General features: G+C 43.8%; 1 protein-coding gene across 1 annotated transcript in view; it reads right to left on the bottom strand.

Moving 5' to 3' along the window:
• Positions 1 to 24,045, bottom strand: part of LAMC2 (laminin subunit gamma 2) — a 68,441-nt gene extending 44,396 nt beyond the window's left edge. The window contains exons 1-2 of the mRNA XM_068986451.1: positions 23,923 to 24,045; positions 1,633 to 1,821 (exon numbers count right to left, since the gene is read on the bottom strand). Of these exons, the coding sequence (XP_068842552.1) occupies positions 1,633 to 1,821; positions 23,923 to 24,001 (268 nt within the window). The 5' untranslated portion in view covers positions 24,002 to 24,045. The remainder of the gene's footprint in view (positions 1 to 1,632; positions 1,822 to 23,922) is intronic.
• Between the last annotated feature and the right edge of the window lie 603 nt (positions 24,046 to 24,648).

Raw genomic sequence — 24,648 nt, 5'->3', positions numbered from 1 at the left:
GCACTGGTTCAATCCCTGGTTGGGGAAATAAGATTCCATGTACCACATGGTATGGCCAAAAAGAGTTGTTTTTAATTTTTAAGTCCCAAATATTTATCTCTCTCTTCCTCTTTATATCTACTAACTTGTCTTTACTGTCCGCTCGTGACTATGATGGTAAAGAATCTGCCTCAATGAGGGAGATCCCAGTTCAATCCCTGGGTTAGGAAGAGTCCCTGGAGAAGAGAATGGCTACCCATTGCAGTATTCTTGCCCGGAGAATCCCCATGGACAGAGCAGCCTGGCAGTCCACAGTCGTTGGGGTCGCAAAGGGTCAGACACAACTGAGCAACTAACACTTTTCATGACGACCTCAGCACGACACGTGCATCTGTGTACACCACCTATAGTTCTGAGAATACAGCAGTGGGTGATACATTCAAAACAAGAACAAAAACAGGCTCTCCTATGAACCAGCCACCCTATTAGGTCTTCTTTATTGTTCTATTTTCTCTTGCTCACAACCCTGTGAAGGATTCTAATCTACCTATTCTGTGTCTGTCTCTTTTATCAGTCTCACTTTATCTTGCCAGCACCCGGCATGGCACCAGAAACAAATCTTTCTAATCTCTTATTTTTGAGAGGTTGGTCGAAGGGATAGTTATGGAAATGGAGAACTATCACTGGACAAATACAAGCTTCTTTTGGGTAGCCATTTCCTTCTCCACGTCAAAGACTGTCATCTGCTGGGAAAAGTCATCGGGTGCCTCTCTTGGGGCTGGAATTCCAACTAATGTGCCCTGAAGACCACAGCTGGTTCCTACAACCTAGCCTTAAGAAAAACATGTTTCCTTTCAGACTGAAATTGCTAAAAAAAAAAAAAAAAAAAAACAGTGTCTAGTAGATTCCCAGTTGTTCTGGAAAATTTTTAATAAACTTTATTTTTAGAATTATATGTTCATATGTTGAAAGGAAATTATTAGTTTTGCAATGTATTTTTCTGTTCTGTTTGTTTACTTTTGCCCATGCCATGGGGTACCTTAGTTCCTAGTCCAGGGATCAAACCTGTGCCCATGCACTGGGAGTACTGTGGAGTCTTAACCACCGGACCAACTAGGAAGCGTCTGTTCAAGAAAACTGAACATCTGCCTCTTGGTCTGCTCTCTCTCTCTTTTCCCCTGCCTCCCTCCCTCCCCATTCTCTCCCCTCCCCCTCCCCCTCTCCCCTTTCTCTCCCCTCCCCCTCCTCCCATTCTCTCCCCTCCCCCTCCCTCTCTCCCCATTCTCTCCCCTCCCCCTCGCTCTCTCCCCATTCTCTCCCCTCCCCCTCCTCCCATTCTCTCCCCTCCCCCTCCCCCTCTCCCCTTTCTCTCCCACTCTCCCCTTTCTCTCCCTCTCCCTCTCCTTCCCTCCCCCCATTCTCTCCCCTCCCCCTCCCCCTCCTCCCATTCTCTCCCCTCCCCCTCCCTCTCTCCCCATTCTCTCCCCTCCCCCTCCTCCCATTCTCTCCCCTCCCCCCCTCTCCCCATTCTCTCCCCTCCCCCTCCTCCCATTCTCTCCCCTCCCTCTCCCCCTCTCCCCATTCTCTCCCCTCCCCCTCTCTCCCTCCTCCCATTCTCTCCCCCCGCCCCATTTCCCCCTTTTATCCAACTACCTTTGGAGTTGCAATTGCAGGGCAAACAGCGGTCTCTCTCCCTGTGTCGGTAAAATCCTTCCCTGCACCTCTCGCAGTGAATGCCCCCAGTGTTGTCACTGCAGTGGAGGCAGCGGAATCCATTTCCTGTCAGTCTGTGAAGTTCCTGATCAAAGATGCATTGCCTGGACTTCCCATTGCAATCACAGACTAGGGATTAGGGGGGAAAAAAGAAGACATCGTCAACAGAAAACAAGTCAGGGCAATTCTCCTAGGTGTTCTATTATTATTATTATTAATAAAAACGATGCCCAGGGTACTACATACTAGTTTAAACTGCTCAGTGGCCAAAGGTAATGGGGTGAAATTGGCCGCACGATGATGGAGTTCTCAGTTTACCTAAAGGAAGTGGTACTGGAGGAGTGTTGCCTTGGAGAACACAAAACAACGTGCGGTCAGGATTGCCAGAATGCCAGACCCCTCAAGACAAACCAAAGCTCTAATATTACGTATTTTTATGTGAAAAGTCCTGGTTTAAATATATGCAAGGAATTCATTTTTAAAATTCTGTGAAACCCCATAGCACAAGTCTATGGGCTGGAGAAGATCTGAAGACTGCTGGGACGTGCACTCTGGCACGACTGTGAAACAGCTGACGGTGTTATCCGTTCAAGACCTATAGCATCTGTCCTTCCAGTGATGGTCAAGGCTGAGGAGCTAATTTTTTTAAAAAATTTACTTTATTGAAACACAGTGACTTGCAGTGTTACATTAATTCCTGGTGTTCAGCAAAGTGATTCAGTTATACATACATATATACATTCTTCTTCATATCCTTTATTCTGGTTTATTACAGGATATTGAATAAGTTCCCTGTGCTATGAGTAGGATCTTGTTTATCCACTTGCATCTGCTAATCCCAAACTCCCAATCCATCCCTCCCCGACCCAGCCCCCTTGGCAACCACAGATCTGTCCTCTCTGCCTGTGAGTCTGTTTCTGTTTCATGGATAAGCTTATTTGTGCCACATTTTAGATTCCACACGTAAGTGAAATCATATAGTATTTGTCATTCTCTTTCTGACTGACTTCAGTCAGCACGATAATCCTAGGTCCATCTCTGTCGCTGCAAATGGCATTATTTCATTCTTTTTGTGGCTGAGTAGTGTTCCACTGTGTGTGTGTGGATCACGTCTTCTTTATCCATTCATCTCTTGATGCTCATTTAGGTGGTTTCCACGTCTTGACTACTGTAAGTTGTGCTGCCATGAACACAGGGGTTCATCTATCCTTTTAAATTACAATTTTGTCTTGGTATATGCCCAGGAACAGGATTGTTGGATCACATAGCAACTTTAGTTTTTTGAAGAACCTCCATTCTGTTTCCCAAAGAGGCTGCACCAATTTACACTCCCACAAACAATGTAGAAGTGATCTCTGTGCTTGAGGAGCTAATATGACTATCTGGACAGGTATTTCCTCCCCTCTCACTGTGCCTTAAGGGTCTCTCCCAAAACCAGGAGTCAAAAAGAACCACAGTCCCATTAAGAAGGATTTTCCCCAGGTGTCTAGGAAAGTATACATTGTGCATGTTCCAAAGAGACTTGTGGGGTGACTAACATGTCCACGCGGGACCGGAACAGCCAATGAGTTAACAGGGGAAATCCTTAGCGTTGTACCTGGCACACGGCAGACCCCCCAACAAATATTTCAGCCACAGTTTGGAAAAGATGATGAGCCTAAAAGAACGGTATCAAGTACCAGTTCTGCTACTTCCTCAGGCAATCACTTCCACTCTCTGAATCTTATTTCTTTTATAAACGTAGGCTGCATTTTCTACCTCCCTGGATTGTCAAAAAGGATCCCACTGAGAGAAGATCAAGTCCTTCGTCTATGCTGTTTCGTCCCTCACTCACAGGAGAGAGGTATTGCCTCAGATGAGAAAAATGCAGCTCACAAAGGTTAAGTAACTTGACCCAGTGGAAAGCTGGGATTTGAACCTCTGTCTGTTGCCAAAACCCACTTTCTTTCCCCCAGAGACACTGTCTCTATTGGCCATGCAACCCTAGTGAGAACTTGTCTCTGGCAATGTCCAGGGCCATGACTTACCCTGGGGACTCATTTTAAAAGTCAGCAAATGTAGCAACATGTACAGAGCAGCTGCCTGTGCAGGCCTTGCCAGCTCTGGCGGAACAAAGGTGGCAACGGTGGCTAAGTATAGCTGCCGACCTTCTTAAAGGACTTCCTTGCAATAACTCCTAAAACTCATTCTGTTACTCCTGTGGGTGCCCCTAATCTGAGCAAAGTCAAGAACCTCTATCCAGAGACCAGCATGTTTCTGGGACTTTACATTCAGCAGCTCAGTTAATTCTTGCAATAACATTTTAACATGGGTTTAATAATCCTCATTCAACAGATGAAGAAATGAATGCATAGAGGGGGTAGGTGTCTCACCTCAGCTCACACAGCTAAGTGGCAAGGGTGTAATTGGTCCCAGGTGTGTCCAATCACAAAGCTCTCACCTTTCTATGTTACTCTTGTGTCTCAAGACTCTGGTCTGCTACTGTGTGTAGGTATTCTTCCTATGACTCCCTCATGGAGAGTTATTCAGCCTCTTCTCCAGTTCTTCCTAATCTGGCAAGATGTCCCATCCCTCCTGAGACAGCTCTGGTTGTTACAAATAATTTGTATGCAATTTTATTTTTTTTAACTATAATTTTTCATTGTTCCCCCTCCTTTTCTCACTCATCTGCTATTTTATTTATTTTTGGCTGCACTGGGTCTGCATCGCTGTGCACAGGCTTTCTCTAATTGCAGTGAGCCTGGGCTTCTCACTGTGGTGGCTTCTCTTGTTGCAGGGCACAGGCTCAGAGGCTGTGGCACACGGTCGTAGTTGCTCTGAGGCATGTGGGATCTTCCCAGACCAGGGATGGAACTCATGTCCCCTGCATTGGCAGCAGAGGATTCCCTGGTAGCTCAGACGGTAAAGCGTCTGCCTGCAATGCGGGAGACCTGGGTTCAATCCCCTGGTCGGGAAGATCCCCTGGAGAAGGAAATGGCAACCCACTCCAGTACTCTTGCCTAGAAAATTCCATGGATGGAGGAGCCTGGTGGGCTACATACAGTCCATGGGGTCGCAAAGAGTCGAACACGACTGAGCGACTTCACTCACTCACTCATCCACTGAGCCACTGGGATGTCCCTGCAATTTTAAATGTGCCTCTGTCCCTGTAATTTTATCATGCATTCTGTTCTTCTGCGGAAAACAACAACAACACATACACACACACCCAATCTCTTCTCTATTTATCGACTCATCAGACATTTCTCACATTTACATTTACAAGGCGCTGCATCAGCCAAGCCCTTGAGTATCTGAAGATAGGGCCATCTTCATCTTTAGCCTTCTCTTCTTCAGGTTAAGCTGAAGACCTGTCACGTCCAGAACTTTCAGCCATTTCCCAGGTCACGATTTCTAGTCTCATCTTGACTCCTTTCCTAGGAACAAACTCTCATTTTCACTACCTTTCTTTAAATGACCAGAATTTATTACAGCTCTTCAAATGTGGCTTGAACAGCTCAGCTTACAGCAGGATCAGATATTTTAATTCCACGGGTGAGCCTAACATTTCACTAAACTCACAGCCCATGAAGTTTGCATTCAGTTCAAACTCCCAGGGCTTTTTCACAGAACTGATGCCAAGCCGAATCTTTCCCAACGAATGTTTGTGTAACGGATTTTTCTGGATCTCCAACAGATGCACCACACAGCTGCCATGTGCTGTGAAATTTCTGCCGAGCAGCTCATTAGGCACGAACAAGAGCTAAATCCACCAGCCAACGATCCTTGTGAGGCTGTCCAGTTGGATCCCACACTAAGCCAGTGCCCTCCCTGCCCTGGATGACCTTTGGGAACAATCTCGAAATAATTTCAAACATCTCATTGCTTTTTTAATTTTCTGCTTTTTGTGTGGTCTCTGCTTTCTTTTTTTGTATTTATTTTATGCTTATTCTGTTTATTTATTTGTCTGCACTGGGTCTTGCAGGAGCTTCGATCTTTGTTGCAGCGTTCGAACTTCTAGTTGCAGTTTGTGGGATCTACTTCCCTGACCAAGACCCGGCTGCATTGGGAGCGTGGAATCTTAGCCACCCAGACCACCAGGGAAGTGTCTTTTTTCATTCAAAACAAACATTTTGCTGGTAGAAGTTAATTTCATTAGGAAGTGATGTATTTTTAGAGCATTATTTTAAAAATAGAAAACCCCATTATAATCTTTTTTTAACCATTTCCCTTTCCTTCTGTCCTTTCTGCTTTAAAGCTCTGTTATGAAAGAAATGATGTTCTTCCTTTAAAATTCACAGCCTTTGATGGAGACACCTTCATATAATTCCAGTACCGGAGGCCTTTAGGTAGCATCTCTCCACTCTGGAACTCTGCAGTAAACCTTTTGTAAGCTACCCTCCTCTCTCTCTGTTGGGCTTCTCTTTAAGCCTAGGGTTATGTACGTTTCCCAGGTGGCTCAGTGGTAAAGAATTCGCCTGCCAATGCAGGAAACGCAGGAGACATGGGTTCAATGATTCCCTGGAGTAGAGGAAATAGCAACCCGCTCCAGTATTCTTGCCTGGAGAATTCCACGGACAGAGGAGCCTAATGGGCTATAGTCCATGGGGCCACAAAAAGTCAGACGTGACTGGGCACACACACCTATAACACATTTTAAAACAAGAGGAAACTCTAAAAATGTTTTTTTATTATACTTCCTTTTTTTCTGTTTAGCCTTGTTTAGCTTTAAATCTGTTATAGACTTTTTTTTTAATTTTTGTTTTGAAATCTACTTGCTATTCTTCTCAATTTGGAGCCAGCTGTAAATTTTCTAACTATATTGTCTAGTTTCCATCAGGGAGCCTTGACACAAAAGCCAGTAATACAAGTATAAAGATGGGGGTCTTGGACATGTCCTGGGTTCACTGGGAATCATTTGTCAAACCCTTTCATCCAACAAATACAGACTGAGCATCTATGTGCCATACCGTTTTCAGGAATTTAGCAGTAGCCGGAAACCAACAGATGGGACTACCCTGGTGGTCCAGCAGCTAAGAATCTGCCTGCCAATGCAGGGGACACGGGTTCCATCCCTGGTCCTGGAAGAGCCCACATGTTGTGGAGCAACTAAGCCCATGCAACACACCTACTGAGCCCACACAGCTAGAGCCTGTGTTCTGCAAGAGAAGCTACTACAATGAGAAACCCATGCACCGAAATGAAGAGTGGCCCTGGCTCACTGCAACTAGAGAAAGCCCACGTGCAGCAATGAAGACCCTGCACAGCCATAAATAAATACATTTTTTAAAAAAACCAATAGCTGTCCAAGACTTCATGGAGTTTTCACGATACTTAGAGGAAAAGACATACATTTCATTCATTCATTTAGTTAAGTATCACTTCACATCTAACAGGGGCACTGCCCTGGTACTCGAACACTGGGCTTTATGAGTCAGCAAGATTTCAATAAAGGGAATCATAATGTTTTATATGGGCGTCCCTGGTGGCTCAGCCAGTAAAGAATCTACCTGCAATGCAGGAGATCTTGGTGCAATCCCTGGGTTGGGAAGATCCACTCGAGAAGGAAATGGCAATCCACTCTAGCATTCTTGCCTGGAGAATTCCAAATAAGATATTAAATATATACTTATTTAATATATATTGGGCTTTGTCACATACGCATCTCGGACATGTCCTTTGTCTCATACAGTTTTCCTCATTCTACCATGGACAGGTATAGGTCCAGGATCCAGCATTCAGCTATTACTGTATGAGAAAATACAGAAACAAATCAGACTCAGACCCTGAACAGAACTGAAGACTTATAGGGTCTAGGAATTAAGAGTGGCAGGATCTTTCTCCCTGTCTCACCGATTCTGTATCACAGGAACCAGGTCCTACCTACTACCCTTATTTGACTATTCATTTCTATGGAACTCTTTCCAAATTAGGGACATCTTTTCAAGGTTTTGACTTCCCTGGTGGCTCAGATGGTAAAGCGTCTGCCTACAGTGCGGGAGACCCGGGTTCAATCCCTGGGTGGGGAAGATCCTCTGGAGAAGGAAATGGCAACCTGCTCCAGTACTCTTGCCTGGAAAATCCCATGGACTGAGGAGCCTGGTAGGCTACAGTCCATGGGGTCGCAAAGAGTCGGACAAGACTGAGTGACTTCACTTCACTTTCAAGGTTTTGTCCTGTCCCCTCACCATCCCCTCACTCCACCCCCTCCCCCTAAATCCTTGCCCTGTCAGCAGGGATGCTCCCCAGGAGCTAAAGAAAGGAGATTCAGCAAGTTCACCCCAAGCCCGGCGTAAGCCGAACATGCCACTCAGACTTTTTTGTATTTCTTTCAGTCTAGGAAAACGTGGGTAGTAATTGTGTCTGACTGCAATGTATCCTGCTTCTTTGGCACTTAAGCGTTTATTATCATAATAACTGTAATAGCACACCATTGCTGACCCTCAAGGTACTTCTTAGAAAAGCCTGAAGGGCAGCCAGAGGCAGGCTGATCCACCCCCCACTCCCCACGCTCCCCACCAGGAAACACAGTCCAGGAGCTGCAAAGTCTGCAAACAATGCAGCAAGGTGTGCAGACCGCCTCGGGCCCACCTAACACTCCCACCCTCAGTCAAACACACAAATCCAACCGGTTGGGACAGGAAGCTCGGGGCCAAAGGCTGTTTCCAAGCTGTATCCTTCAAAGAAAGAAAGGAAACTGGAAATATTTCCTAGGGTTGTACTGGGGCAAGGTCTTGGAATAATCAGCATCAGGGGCTGCAGTTCATCAAGACCTCATTTTAAATTCTTCAGAGGAAATGTTGAAAGCAATTACGAGAACGGATCAACAATTTGGCATTCCTGTGACCATTGGTATACAAGCAAGTCCTCTTTCTATTGTTCTAAACATAAAAAACGCGGCTCTGCTTTTCACCAAGCTGATTTAATTTCCACCTTCATATGATGGACCCTTGTGCTTTTTAGTGCTCTAACAGTAACAACAAAATTTTAAATCCAAACTCCTTTCAAAACCCTCTAGATCTGGCCCTGCTGACCTCTCCACCTTGACCTTGGTCCTCTTTCTATCTCTTGTTCACTGGACTCCAACACATAGACCCTGGCATGCACTAATCCTGGGGTGCACAAGCTATTTCCCTTTAGGCCTTTAGGCTTGCTGTTTCCTTTGCCTGGGCGCTACCTGCTCCCACCCTCTCTGAACTCACTCGGCAGAAGAGCAATCTTAGGAACAAAACATAGATGGCATTGGTCCATAGTGGTAACCGGATAAGAGCTTCTCATTCTGATTGCCCACAGGTCTTCGTCTCCATCTTTCTCACGGCACTTGTCACTTTCTATCCTGAGTCATCCCTATTCGTGTACATGACTAACTTCCTCTATAGCACTTCTCACTTTCGTATCTGAGAAAAGGAATATTACTTGCCATATCAGTAAACGAGCAAGTCACAGTCATTCATCAGAGATTACAGCCCTCCAGTGTGAGCCAGTGAACTCTAAAGGATCTCAGGAATAACACCTGCCATCTAGAAGCCATCAGACTGCAGCCACTCCCTATGCTGAGCCCTAAGGAAAGGGAGCTCAGGATGTGAAAACAGGATACTGGCCCCAGACAGATGAGGTGCACGTCAAAGGAATGGTCTCAGTGAGTCCTGACTCTTGCATCTTTCCATACATAGAAAAGTGCTAAATTCCTTAACATGGGATATCTGGTTTTCTTTAGTTAAAAAAAAAACAACAACAACAACCTTTTGACATTCTGACTACCTGCCCTTTGTTACAAAATTTCTATATACCTGCTCCTCCCATCAACCCACCCACCCACCCCACCTCCTGGGAGCAGTTTTCTCAGGATGACTTGAGATGCTGCCTCCTGGGTTTAACTCCTAAAAGATTTCATGAAATAAAACATAACTCTCAACTTTTAGGTTGCGTGTACTTTTTTCAGTCGACATAGCCCATCGTACCTAGTACAGGGCTTGTGACTGTGACTGTTAGAGGAAAGGCTGGCTGAAAGGAAGGATGGATGGAAGAACAGACAGAAGAAAGGAAAGAAGGAAGGCGGTCTGATTCTAAGAAAAGCCAAACAAGAACGGGAACACAGAGAAATTTCTCAGGACTCTAGGGACCCAATATGAAATTTTCTCAACATCAGTACATAAAGTTTTCATTGTCTACATATAAGGCATTCAGTGTTAAAAAAAAAAAGTTAATGTTTGTACCCCCAAAAATAAAAACTATGGGGAAACAAGAACAGCATGAATTGCTAGAGGAACATGATAATTTTGTTAGAAGGAGCGCATGAGACTTCCAGTTTGCTGCTTTCATTGGATGAACTATTTCAGCGCCAGGATGCCCCGACCTCTGTGTGTGAGCCTGAAGCTGCCATTGTGAAGGGCAGCACGCCTAGGACCGCGTGCAAGGAGGGGCAGGGGCGAGGCAGGTGTGAGACCATGAGGTCAGGCTGCCGCGATCAGGCAGTCTTGACAGGCAGTGTACTTGGCCCCTGTGCGGGACTATCTCAGGAGCTAGGAATCTGAGCGTCATGTTGGAACCTGACAGTGTGTGCTGGCTCCTGTTACGTAGAGCCTCGCTGCTCTTGTTGCCATTTCAGCTGCTAAGAGCACTAACACTGAATCACTTAAATAGCAGCAAGTTTAGAATAAGTGACCTGCAATCTCCTGGGGATAAGTCCACATATAAACCACTTAGGGATGATGCTTAATTCTCTTCCTAATTTAGAGGATTAGACAGGTATGTGCCTTATGTTTCCTTTCTTGTATTTTCTGCCTCTCATTCCCTTTCTGAGACATCGAATCTTTTCTTCTGCTTCCTTGTTGAAACTCTCTTCCCTTGGATACTATGATGCCATACTGCCAGGCTCCTCTTGGCTTTTCACCTCTTCCCTTACCCCATTCAAGTCTTTGTGGGATCCTCTCCTTGCCCCATCTCTAAGTGTTGGTGCTTCTCAAGTCTCAATCCTGAGCCTCCATGCCTCTCACAATAGAACTCTAGAACTCTCATCCAAGCCAAGGACTTCAGTAACCACAACAGGCGTGGACGTACCAAGATACTTCCCTAGCCCAGAATTCATTCTCAATTTTAGATCCTCATACCCAGCCATCCACTTTACATTTTCAACTGGTTGTCTCAAAAGCTCTTTACACAAAACATATAAAAACTAAATTTATAAAAAATACTGCAATGAACTTTGGGGTGCATGTGTCCTTTTGAATCATGGCTTTCTTAGGGTGTATGCCCAATGGTGGGACTGCTAGGTCATATGGTAGTTTTATTTTTAGTTTTTAGAGGAACTTCCATATTGCTCTCCATAGGAAGCAATCTAAATGTCCATTGACAGATGAATAAAGATGTAGTACATATATACAAGGGAATATCACTCAGCCATAAAAAGGAATGATATTGGGTCATTTTTAGAGACAAAGATGGACCTAGAGTCTGTCATACGGAGTGAAGTAAGTCAGAAAAACAAATATCGTATATTCACACATATATGCGGAATCTAGAGAAACGGAACCTCTTTGCAGGGCAGGAATAGAGATGCAGACGTAGGGAATGGACGTGTAGACTGGGCGGAGGGGACGGGAGGATGGGATGAGTTGGGAGAGGGGGACTGACATACATGCACTATCGTGTGTAAAACAGACGGCTGACGGGAACCTGCTGTATCGCACAGGGAGCTTGGCTCAGTGTGCCGTGATGACCTAGAGGGGTGGGATGGGAGGGCAGCGAGAGGAAGGTCCAAGAGGGAGGGGGTATCTGTATATAGACATATAGATGATTCACTTGTTTGTACAGCAGAAACCAACACAACATTGTGAAGCAACTATACCACAATTAAAAAAATAATATATAAAAAAAACAACCACCAAGTTGTTGTTTCCCTTCAAGTCAGAAAGCTGAGAGCTATCCTTATAGGATCTCAATCTTTTTCATTTGCCGATATTCTATTCAATGGCCAATTGTATTGGTATAATCCTCTAAACAGCTCAAGCCCATCCAAGTCTATCTCCACTACAGCCACGCAAGACCAAATGCCAGCTGTCTCTTGTCTCTTGGCATAGCTTCCTAACTGAATCCTCTGCAACTTCTCTTGCCTCCCTCCACTCAGTATAGTCAGAAAAGCTGTTTCAAATACAAATTTTACTAATATCTCTCCTCTTTAATGCCTTTTAAAAAATTTTTAGATAAAGACCAGAACTCCTAAACATTGCTTACAAAGACTTCCACTGTCTAATCCTATCTACTTTTCCAGCCTAATTTCATCTCTCTCCCATTCGTTTCACTTATATTTCATTTTACATTTTTACTTCCTCTGCTTCTTAATATTCTTGCTTTACAGGAAAAGCATCATAGTGGGCAGACATGAGTTGGGGCTATTAATCCCAACTACCCTCCTCCCTTTTGTTTATTCAAAGAAATTACGCTAAAAATTCAGTCTTAATTTATTATTATTTAGATATCATCCCCTTCCTCTGAGTCAAAGAACTGGCCTCATGTACTGACAACTCTTTTCTGCTCAAAGACAGCAATCGTCACCTCTGGGAAGTCAGCTGTAATGAGGCTCTTCATCAAGAAGTCCAAATATAAATAAATAGAAAATGGTGAAGAAAAGTAAAGGTGAGAATAACATACTCACTTTAAAAAGCTGGTAAATGCCTATTTTTAGAACAAAAACAATTAAAGCGGGTGTCCTTTAAGTAGCAATCTATTATAAAGTATTTTAAAAATTATTTTTACAAATACTCCCATTGCACATTACTTATGAAGTCTGAAGCAAGAAAAACCTGGCCCATCTATCAGTTTGGTATCAAGGGCATTGGAAGCTACCATCCTATTTGCAAAACTTGAAAGTCTCCATGTCTGTGATACTCAAGATGATAAGATGAGTATTTTTATTATAATTTTTAAAAAGATGATGATGAACATGCTCATATTTTCCAGTTTTAAAATCTTCTACATGAGATTTTTCTTTCCAAGGTTTTCATTTGTTTCTCAGCTTGGGTAAATACTTTAAAGCAAAATCTGAACACTTCATAATTTATTTATTTATTTTTAAATATTTATTTATTTGGCTGCATTGAGTCTTAGTTGCAGCACACGTGATCTGCATTGTGCCACGCAGGATCTTTCATGACGTTGTTCAGACTCCCCTCTAGTTGTGAAATGAGAGCTCCAGAATCAGTAGTTGCTACACAACGGGCTTAGGTGTTGTGAGACATGTGGGATCTTAGTTCCCCAACAGGAATGGAACTCTCGTCCCATGCATTGGCAGGTGAATTCGTAACCTCTGGACCACCAAGGGAGTCTCCATTTCATCCTTTAAAGTGATCTTGAATTTTACGGTTTTATGTGTGACTGCTTCTAGTTTTAGCTTCTTCAGATATGTCTCAATACGTTTTCTAATTAGAATAAGAAAACTGAAAAGGCACTTCCCTCTATAAGAGCTTTTTAACTGAATTCAGTTCTCTGCCTCACCTTTTTCACAGCTTCCTTTTATGCCAACGCAGCTAGAACCGCTGGTGCTGTAACCTGCCTGATCATTTGTTTTCCAGGACATGTAAATGCCCAAGCAGTACAAGTAAGCCTGCAATGTGAAGTGCTCTGAGAGGACCAACAGCCGCCAGCGTTCTAATCCCATGGAACATTTTGAATGATAGAGTACAGACAAATCTTTTCAATTCTAAGTGGTCTAGTCACTGAGAACCAGTGAAACTATTTACCACATTTTCCTTTTCAATGATTAGGGCTTACAAGGAGTCACCTACTTTCATCACAAGTTCATAGCACATGGTATTGTAATCTAGACTCAGAAATGGCACCGGTGAATATGCATGACTCAGCCGGGGAGGGCTAGACCAGGGAGACGACTTTCCTGACACCCCACCAGGACCCCAGCAGACAGTGGGGACAGGGAAAGAGGTCTCAGCGAATAGGAAGGCTGGGGAGGCCAATTTCTGTCTGACTAGCAAAGCTTAGAGGGAAGAGGTTAGGACGCAAAGGATACAGAAGAGGCTCCCTTCTCTTACACATGATAGCTTTAAGGGCTTGACTCCAAGACAGGAGTCAGCTACAGGGTGTGATCAGCAGTGATCACAGTGAGGATTCTGTCTGAAAGTTCATCACCCTCTTGTTACTCTACAACCTTCTGACCACAGAAACTGCTTCGAAAGTGAGCATTAGTCGCTCAGTCATGTCTGACTCTTTGCGACCCCATGGACTGGAGCCCACCAGGCTCCTCTGTCCATGGAATTCTTCAGGCAAGAATACTGGAGTGGGTAGCCATTCCCTTCTCCAGGGGATCTCCCTAACCCAGGGATCGAACCTAGGCGTCCTGCATCACAGGCAGATTCTTTACTATCTGAGCCAGTTGCTGCAGGAATGTCTATTTTTTGTGAGATCATCAAAGAAAAGCATCCCAATACAGAACGCACATCTGACTACTACTTAAAGAGCATAGTGTTCTTTCAGCACTTGCTACACGGCCCAGCGAAAGGTGTCATCTACCCCTTTAAGAAATGGCTGAACTGAAGGACATTAGAGAGTCCACGATAGCTAGAGGTGACCCCTGAAGCGATGAGGACTAAGAGGAAAGAAATCATGTATGAAGACTCTGAATAAAGAAAAGTTTAAAAGGAAATTCTGATTTGCACCGAAATGCTTTATGGAGTATACATTAAATGTGGTTTTTCTATTGCTTACATTTGTGTTTTCTTGGCTCCTTAAAAAAAGTTACCTAATGATTCTTCCTCTTTAAACCTTTCGTTGCTTTCATGAATAAGATATTTTTGTACAAGGAGATTAGCCACAGATTTTTTTGCTATCACTACCTTCCTTCACAAAGATACACACATTTAGGTATGTGCATGCTTACCAGGCAGGCACCATTTGAATTCTTAGTTTTGCCAAAAGAACATGGCCACTTGTGTACATTGTTGTTGTTCAGTCACTAAAGTCATGTCCGACTCTTTGCAACCCCATGGGCTACAACATTCCAGGCTTCCCTGTCCTTCACTGTCTCTCAGAGCTTGCTCAAATTCATGTCTATTGAGTCAGTGATGCTATCTGACCATCTTATTCATGCACATTACTATGTTGGAAAAGGTAAAGAATGCATTTTATAGCACTTTCCTTCAAAATTCATTGCTGTAAAAAAAATCCACTTGAAAATAGTAAATTAAAATTGTGGTGCTTAAAGTGAGAACAGTGAATTAAATGGTCTTTTAGGAACCCAATCATTCTGATGTATCCACAAAGAGAGGTAACAGTTATTGTAAGAAGAATTTGGACCGTGAAACCTCCAGCAGAAGGTAGGATCGACGTGTCCTACATCCCAGCTCTTAGCAAAGGAAGTGCCTTTCCAATCTCTTATTCTAATTAGAAAATGAAGAAGCTAAAACTAGAAGCAGCCACACAGAAAACCGTATAATTCAAGATCACTTTAAAGGATGAAATGGGGACTTCCTTGGTGGTCCAGCGGTTAAGACCTTCCTACAAGGAAGATCCTTCCCTGTAGATGGTCCTACAAGCTCCGGAGCCCTCATGCCACAACTAGAGAGAAGCCCATACAAGATCCAGTGGAATCTTCAAAGAAGATCCTTCCCTGTAGATGGTCCTACAAGCTCTGGAGCCCTCATGCCACAATTAAAGAGAAGCCCGCACGATGCCCACATGACACAGTGAAGTTCCCACATGCTGCGACTAAGACGCAATGCAGCCAAATAAATAAATACATAAAAATAAATAAATGACGTTACTTGCCATGCCTGGTCAGCTGTGGCCTGGCCTCTGTCCCTGAAGCTCTCAGCCTGTGAAGATCCCCTCCTACCATATCCCACATACAACCCCTTGGAAGAGACAAGAGCCACTGCTTTGGGGTGCCGCTGGATCCACTGGGCTCACAAAGTAAACTGGCCTATTGAGATGAGAAATGATCTTTAAACATTAGAAATCCCCTTTAACCAACAGCAAAATGAGTAGTGACTTGAAAGAACATAAGTATGTATAAAGCTTAGTGGTCAACATTCTAGCCACGAAACAGACAGAATCCCGAAAAACTTCAAAACGTATTCTAATAATCTCCAGCCAGGGAGAGAAAAATAGCCTCTGGACACAACAATGCTTTAATAGATTCCAAACACTGAGAGATAGGATTTCCCTGGTGATCCGGTGGTTAAGATTCTTGAGCCACTTGGTCAATTACAAGCTATGTGATAAAATAAAAACAAACAGAAGAGAAAACTTAGTAATCTGAAATTTGCTCTCTTGTCAGTTCTCCTAGAAACTGGAATTTGTGCTTGATTTTACCCTGCTGTTCACTGCCATTTTTAAAGGAAAGGCTACTCTAAGGACTCACATACACAGAGCTCTGAAAAGCCAGGACACAAGATATCCCAGCTAAAAATGTAAGGGATATTGTTATAATAGATCAAGAGTCCATCAACTCTGAACATTGATTTAAAAGAAAATCCTTAAAAAGAATGAGAAATAAGCCATGGAGGTATCTTGTTAAAGAACATTAAACTAGCAACTGAAATCCGGTCCTGTTACTAACTGCCTGGCTCTGGTCAAGGCAATCACTTTCCTGTGCCTCAATTTTCCAGTCTATAGATGAGGGTCACATGTCCTGGAGCCCAGCTCTGCTCTAGCCAGTGATGAGGATTTGGACAGTCACTTTGCCTCCTTGAGTGTCGTTTTCCTTAACTTTAGAGGAGAGGCTCTGGTAGAGAACCCTTAAGAGTCATGCTCATTCAGGTCCATGATGCTGTTAATGAAAGAAGAAAGTGGTGAAACGTGCAAACCTTTTCATAACAAATGCCCAATACAGGTACAGCTGAAGATCTGATTATTTTTCCAATGTTTAAGTTAGTGTGGGAAATGATCTAGCTGCAATTTTATTTTTTCTAGGATGTGAAGATCCATATTCACACAATGAAAGAAAATAAAATCTGGAAAAGAAACAGTCAGGTTTCTGTAAAGAGGTCAACAAAACTGAAGACTTCCAGGATACATATATGTTTGCCCAATTGATCTCCACCTTCTTCTGACAGAGAGGAAGCCCTCACATTGATCAGTGCTGGGAAAAGAGCCATTCTTTTCTTCTTTTATGACATAAGGAAGCCCACGTTTGTTGGGGAGGCATGTATACAGACATACAGTCACCCACAGACACAAAAAAAGACTCAGCTTCTGGCTTTGGGTGTGGCTCAAATATTACATCATATACCTGGGAATTATATTAGAACACAGCTCAGTATGATTCAGTAATCTATTTGGTCTAATTTGTGACTAGAGTATTCTAGAATCTATGGTGTTATTTCTACCCTGGTCTATAATAGATTGTTAAATCTTGTCGTGGCAAATTTCTCTAGGAGAAAATAAAAGTCAAAATAGTTCAGCCACTAAGAACTTAAATGGGAAAAATGTTCCCGGATGGCCTCAACATCTTGATTTCATGCTCCTGACTTTTCCATAAACACTGATCACAAATCAACATTCTTCCTCAGCTTCTTGGGTCAGTGGAGCTAAACCAGTGGCTCCCCCAGTTCGGGACACTCAGAATTTAAACCTACATGGGAATTTTCAGCTTACACTCCAACGCATTTCTATATGCCCATTTATTATACATACTTGAATATAAGATGAATATAAGGCCACATTTAAGTCTTTTCAAAATCTCTGTTACACAGCACTTTCTCAATTATTTTATTTTTAAAGTTATTATTTGGGGAAGACATGTTAACCTGAAATGACCGTAACCAATGTTTCAGATAATTTTTAAATAAAAAAGAGGCCAAGCTATCAAACACAATTCTCCTAATAGTTCATCATCCCACAACTGTGAGTGCTTGAAAGTTATCCTAAGTAAGCCTTTTGAGATGATTATGCTATGATGATCACAATGAGTGCTTCAGGATAGTTTTTAAATCTTTTTCATGTCTTCTGAAAATGGCATACTTTTCAGTGACAGCAGCAAAAGATAAGACAAATAGAGCTATGTCTCAATTCACCTGATCCAAAAGAGAGAAAAACTGCATTAAAGTGGCTTTCAGTTCATTTCAGTTCAGTCACTCATTCGTGTCTGACTCTTTGTGACCCCATGAATCGCAGCACACCAGGCCTCCCTGTCCATCACCAACTCCCGGAGTTCACTCAGACTCACGTCCATCGAGTCTGTGATGCCATGCAGCCATCTCATCCTCGGTCATCCCCTTCTCTTCCAGCCCCCAATCCCTCCCAGCATCAGAGTCTTTTCCAATGAGTCAACTCTTCACATGAGGTGGCCAAAGTACTGGAGTTTCAGCTTTAGCATCATTCCTTCCAAAGAAATCCCAGGGCTGATCTCCTTCAGAATGAATTGGTTGGATCTCCTTACAGTCCAAGGGACTCTCAAGAGTCTTCTCCAACGCCACAGTTCAAAAGCATCAGTTCTTCGGTGCTCAGCCTTCTTCAGAGTCCAACTCTCGCATCCATACATGACCACAGGAAAAACCATAGCCTTTACTAGATGGACCTTAGTAGGCAAAGTAATGTCTCTGCTTTTGAATATGCTATCTAGGTTGGTCATAACTTTTCTTCCAAGGAGTAAGCGTTTTTTAATTTCATGGCTGCAGTCACAATCTGCAGTGATTTTGGAGCCCAGAAAAATAAAGTCTGACACTGTTTCCACTGTTTCCCCATCTATTTCCCATGAAGTGATGGGACCAGATGCCATGATCTTCGTTTTCTGAGTGTTAAAAATGGAATTTGAGAAGTGAAAGGTCATCTAACGTGGGGGTCATCTTATACATGGGCATGTTCCAGAAAGTAACATATGCTGAACCTGCATATGATGAAGTACAATGGTTGACAAAACGTAAGAAGAAATGATATGACACTGAATCCTGAAATTCCAATCTGCTTTGGGTTCCTTGTGAGGAATTCTGTTTGTTTCATTGGGTAAAATTTAGAGCTCATTTCAGCCTGAGCCAGAGGACTCCTCATCACCTTTCCTGGACTAATGAAAGGAGCCTCTTCCAAAGCTTTACCACTTAAAACTCAGAAGGCATGATACTGACATCTGGTACTGGCAGAGCAATTAGTTGTATAATAGTAATACTGAACACTCTGAGTGTTTACTAGGCATTGTGCAAAATGCTGTACATGCAATAATCACAGCAATTCATTATCTTCACCTTAGAGATGAGGAAACCCAGTAACATGGGAGGCAGCTTGCGTCACTCCCTTAAGTGGGAAATGATGCAGCTAGGATTTGAACCTCCCTCTGTGAGGCTTCCCAGGCGATGCAGTGGTAAAGAATCCACCTGCCAAGGCAGGATACGCAAGAGATATGGGTTCGATCACTGGGTCGGAAAGATCCCCTGGCGGAAGAAATGGCAACCCACTCCAGTATTCTTGCTTGGAAAATTCCGTGGACAGAGGAGCCTGGTGGGCTATAGTCCAGGGTGTCACAAAGAGTTGGACATGACTGAGGACCCACACACACGTAAACACAGTCTTACTACAGAGCCTGTACCTCTAGGCAGGATGCTGTACCTTTCCAACGAGTTGTGTGTGTGCTCGGTCACAGTTGTGTCCAGCTCTCTGCAACCCTATGGACTGTAGCCTGCCAGGCTCCTCTGTCCACAGGATTTTCCAAGAAGAATGCTGGAGTGCGTTACCGTTTCCTTCTCCGGGGGATCTTTCCAACCCAGGGATCAAACCCACATCTTCTGCATCGCCTGCATAGGCAGGTGGAATCTTTCCCACGGAGCCACCTGGGAAGCCCGCCACTCCACAGGTTAAATAACAGAATCTACGAGAGTGTAAATCTTTCCAGGGGCCCTTTCCACTACTCACAACACAATCCTAAGTACCTCTTTTCCAGCATCAGGCTATGGGAGGAACTAAATTAGTGATCTGAATAATCTTGGATGCTGAGTTCACCATTCTAGAACAAGTGATTCAAAACTGACCTAGTGGCTGAATCCTATAGGGTCATCTTAGCCTTCATCCTTTGTGTATTCATATTTTTATCTCTGAGTAGAAGTTATGACTCCTAAAGTAGAAATTTATGATTCTTACATTTTTTAACTGAAGTATAGTTGAATTACAATGTCATGTTAATTACTGCTGTACAACAAAGTGACTCTATTAAACAAATATATATATGTATATTCTTTTTCATATTCTTTTCCTTTATGGTTTATCACAGGATATTGAATATAGCTCCTTATGCTATACAGTAGGACCTTGTTTATCCATTCTATGTATAATAGTGTGCATCTGTTAACCCCAAACTCCCGATCCAACCCTCTCCCACCACCTTGCCCTTGGCAATCACCAGTCTATTCTCTATGTCCCTGATTCTGTTTCGTTTTCATAGATAGCTTCATTTGTGTATGACTCCGATATTGTTGAAACTCTTCCTTACTCTAACAAAACTCTCCACTTTCTTGATTCTCCCTAGCCTTGATGCCCCTTCCTCCCATTCCTTCACTATTCTTCCATCTCCTTGTTAAGTATTGAGGTTTCTTTTACCTCTTTCTCCCAGGCAGTCTTTTTCCAGTGGTCATGTATGGATGTGAGAGTTGGACTATAAAGAAAGTTGAGTGGTGAAGAATTGATGCTTTTGAACTGTGGTGTTGGAGAAGACTCTTGAGAGTCCCTTGGACTGCAAGAAGATCCAACCAGTCCATCCTAAAGGAGATCAGTACTGAGTGTTCATTGGAAGGATTGATGTTGAAGCTGAAACTCCAATACTTTGGCCACCTGATGCCAAGAGCTGACTCATTTGAAAAGACCCTGACGCTGGGAAAGATTGAGGGCAGGAGAAGGGGATGACAGAGGATGAGATGGTTAGATGGCATCACCAACTCAATGGACATGAGTTTGGGTGGACTCCGGGAGTTGGTGATGGACAGGGAGGCCTGGCGTGCTGTGGTTCATGGGGTTGCAAAGAGTCGGACACGACTGAGCGACTGAACTGAACCCAGATAGTCTCATCTATTTTCAAGGCTTTGTTGGACTCCTAACTTTATATTGTTTTAATTTCTTCTAAATTTCAAAATTATAGTTCCAGCTGTTCACTGGACATGTCCACTTGCAACTCAAACTCAACATATCCCCATGGACGCTCACCTCCTTCTCTTCATTACTGCCGACCTTGCTCTCAAACCTGACCCTTTTGTTAAAGTCCTCATTTCCTTTAATGACATCACTGCCTAACCAATTACATGAAGTTGAAGCCTTGGACCCACCTTGGACTCTTCCTTATTTCTCACAGTTTCCCGTTACTATTATCCCTAATGCACATACTCATTGGATCACCAAATTCTTCCAATTTCACCTTCTAAATGTCTCTGTGATCTGTTTCCTCTTTGCTGTTCCATGACCATGATGAAAACCCTCATCAAGTCTCATTTGGAGTATTTCAATGGCCATTTATTTGCCTCTCCTAGCTCAATTCCATCCTTTAAGCCCTTAAATGAGTGACCTTTCCCACGTCCACTCTTCTTAGAAACCACCTGCAACCTGGAGACAGTGCTTTGGAAAATCAAGTGTTCCTTACTTGCTGCAAATTATAAATCCTTCCTTCTCTGGAGAAAAAAAAAACAAACAACAACCTTCTGCAACCCTTCTTTGCCACAGGGCACTAACCTAACTGCATATCCTGATCCTGGCACGTAAGGCTCTTCACCACCAGATTCTTGGCTACATTTCTAGTGGCATTCCAACCTCCCTTCTCCAGTCACACCTCCTCAAAGGAACTATGATGCAGACCATTGGAGCTACAGCCACATTCACATCAACTGTGAGCTCCTGGGGGGGAATCTTTATCTTTCTTAATGATCTCTAAGCATCCAAGTTCACTACACTTGCACTGTTGGCATCAGACATCTTAAAGAAATGTAGTTCCAGGCATTTTAAGGTTCTTCACAATAACATCTCTTCCTTTCAACAGCCCTGCAAGGTTACACAGCACTATTGCCTCTATTTAGCAGCAAAGAGCCGATTCCGGGCGGCCGAGGTGCCTGAATGGTTACTAATAGGGAACTAGTAAACAAAGCAGTCAAAAATTTAAAGCCAGGTCAGGCTGACTGTAAAACATGTGCTTTAGCTGAGACCAACTCTGATTATATCTAACACTAAAATTTCACCTGCAAGGTAGCACCCAGGAAGCAATGTCCTTGCTTTAGGCTCTCAGAGGTACACAGATGCAGGTCACTTTGGGAGATGGCAAGCACCATACTTTCAGTCCAACTCCCACAAGATCCCAGGCATCCCATAAATAGAAAAGCATGGGTGCTCTAGCCTAACACAAACTTTTCACACTCTCATTGAACCACAAATGAAGCCCTTTGAGGAGGCAGCCTAATATTTTTAAATGGCCTATCTTTGAAAAAGGGGAAAGTCTGGAAATGAGCCTAAACACTGCTTCTGACTTAACAACTCATTAAGTCCTTCTGACTTACTGGACACTCTGAGTTTCTCCATCCTTGAGGAGTTAGAGTCTAAACTCTTTCCTCCTGACTCTAATTTTATTAAACAATTGACGTTGTTGTTAGTTAGCCACTAAGTCGTGTCCAACTCTTTTGAGACCCTGTGAACTGTAGCCTGCCAGGCTCCTCTGTCCATGGGATGTCCCAGGCCAGAATACTGGACTGAGTTGCCATTTCCTTCTCCAGGCGATCTTCCCAGACCAGGGATAGCACTTATGGCTCCCAAATTGCAGGCGGATTCTTTACCACTGAGCTACAGGAGGAGCACAAAAAAATTGATATTTCCCTACATATTTGTTTCTTTTATCTAATGCTAACACACACACACATACACTCAACTATAGCCCAAAGGGAAAGTGCTTCAACAATTACTCATTACGCAAACCATATGTACCTGTTCCCTTATTACTTTTATAATAAGGTCCCTGAAGTTCCAGTCTAAGAAACCATGGATCAAGTTTCAGATGTGTCTCTGCCAGTAGCTGCTTCTGTAGCTTTGCACAAATCCATTTCCATATTTTCATTTATTAAGTCAAGGGATTCTAACAGTCGATCCATAAGTAGTCTCTCTGAATTCTGATACTCAAAGACTATTCTTACTTTTAGGATATTTCTCACTAGGTGAAAGCTATTGATTCTAAGGGAGTCTAACCTACATGATCATTTTCATAAGAGATTTTTAAATGGTAGTCAAGGATGATGACCTGGAAGTTAATTTCAAGATTATCTTAGACCAAAAAGACTGAATCAAATGCATTCAAATAGACGCTAAAACATTTGTGCCACCCAAATACCATTCAGGCTAGCATCACCCAGACAGCAAAGCAATAAATGGAGTATCTAAGATAATTCCACGTACCCATGAACTTGGTCTCATGTTCACATGTGTGAAAACGGATATTGGATGTGTTGAGATAATTATCCAAGTGCCATCAGATACAAGAAGCAAAAATAAACCCAAAAATTTGAGGTGGTTAGGCAAATATCATTGGTAAAATTCAGTGACTACTAAGTAAAATTTAAGAGAAACACCCGTCATGTGTTGTGGCTGATGCATGCATACAGTATACCGTTGCTAGGTGCCCAGGAAGTTTTGTTTACAGGAGTTGAACTTCTCACAACGTGACAGCTACTGGGTACCCTAGATAAGATCAAATGGTCTATGACATAGGTGCCCAATAAATGCCTGTTGGATAAATATTATGTGAAAATACTATAAAAAGTAACACTATGCAAAAGGAAAAGCATTGTTAAGACTCTTACGGCTCATTTTCCATCCCAAAGAAACGGTAATTCCAGAGGGATGATTAAAGAGGTGCCTTTTCAACCTTCATGGGGTTCAAGGTCACAGAAAACATTCCCACCAAAATTCCATCAATAAAAACACACTGTGGGAAAAGAATTTATATACCCACATGTTACTGATTAAACCAGAGCACCTTGATCAATCAATCAATAAATAAACACTCAAGAAGGCACTTTTTAAAGGGAAGAAAACCCTTGGCACAATGGTTTGGCACAATCCATTGGTTTCACATTTTAAAATTAGAGAGCTTTACATAGTATTGGTAAATAGTATATACCTATTGTGAACCACCCTCTGGAGGAGCCCCACAGGACGGAGCTGGAGGGAGCTCTAAAGAGGTTCTTGCAAAGTGGGGCGCCTTCTTGCAAAGTGCGTGCAGCCATCACGCTCTGCAGGGCAAGGCCAGTTCCCCGCCCAGGACTGCGCTGTTTCCTCCGGGAAGGGACTCACCTGGCGTCCTGGAGTTGGCCCGGGCTGCAGGCAGGAGGAGCGAGAGGCAGAGGCAGCCGCTGAGCCAGAGCGCAGGCATGGCCAGGCCGGGCCGCGCTGTCCGCCGCTGCACGGGAGCTGCCCGGCGCCTCGCCGCTGGGAGCTTTCACTCTGCGCTCCGCTGTGCTTTCCTTTCCCTTGATCAGGTGGTTTTATCGACTCTTCTACCTGACTCAGTCCTGACAGGAAGAGAGCCTGTGTTTCAGGGTGTGACTCACCTGTGAATAAGGAGGACCCAGCCCTCGGGAGGCAGACAAACACACAGCATACAGGGAGCTGTAAAAGCGCTCACCCCTGCTGCCGGGCTCCCCCCTCCCGCAAGGAGGGCGCGCACCTGGCCTAGGCCGAGGGCGTGGTGCAGAGGCTGCGGCCCAGGGATCTCGTGGGAGGAATGTGCCAGGTCCCCCAGAGCCCTCCTTTTCTCTCAGGGTGGTCCAGAGCAGCATGGGGAGGTAGGTAGCTAGCAGCCCGCCCCTTCCTCCAGCTGGGAGGCCCAGTCTCCTGTGCGGCAAACTCAAATAAGTCAGCAGCTCCGATCAGCTCTGGGGTAAAAATCAACAAGGAAAACAGGCCAGTCCAACAGTCACAACAGGGTCCCCTCCACCCTCTGGCCTAGGCTCAACCTCCCTCTGAAATACAGTAACCCTACCCCAGCCTACCCACTCTGTTGACACCTCATTCCTTCCC

This window comes from Capricornis sumatraensis, chromosome 14 (genome assembly GCF_032405125.1).
Source record: "Capricornis sumatraensis isolate serow.1 chromosome 14, serow.2, whole genome shotgun sequence".
NCBI classification, from domain to species: domain Eukaryota; kingdom Metazoa; phylum Chordata; class Mammalia; order Artiodactyla; family Bovidae; genus Capricornis; species Capricornis sumatraensis.
The sequence above is the reverse complement of the archived record's forward strand: the minus strand, read 5'-3'. Positions and strand labels throughout refer to the sequence as shown.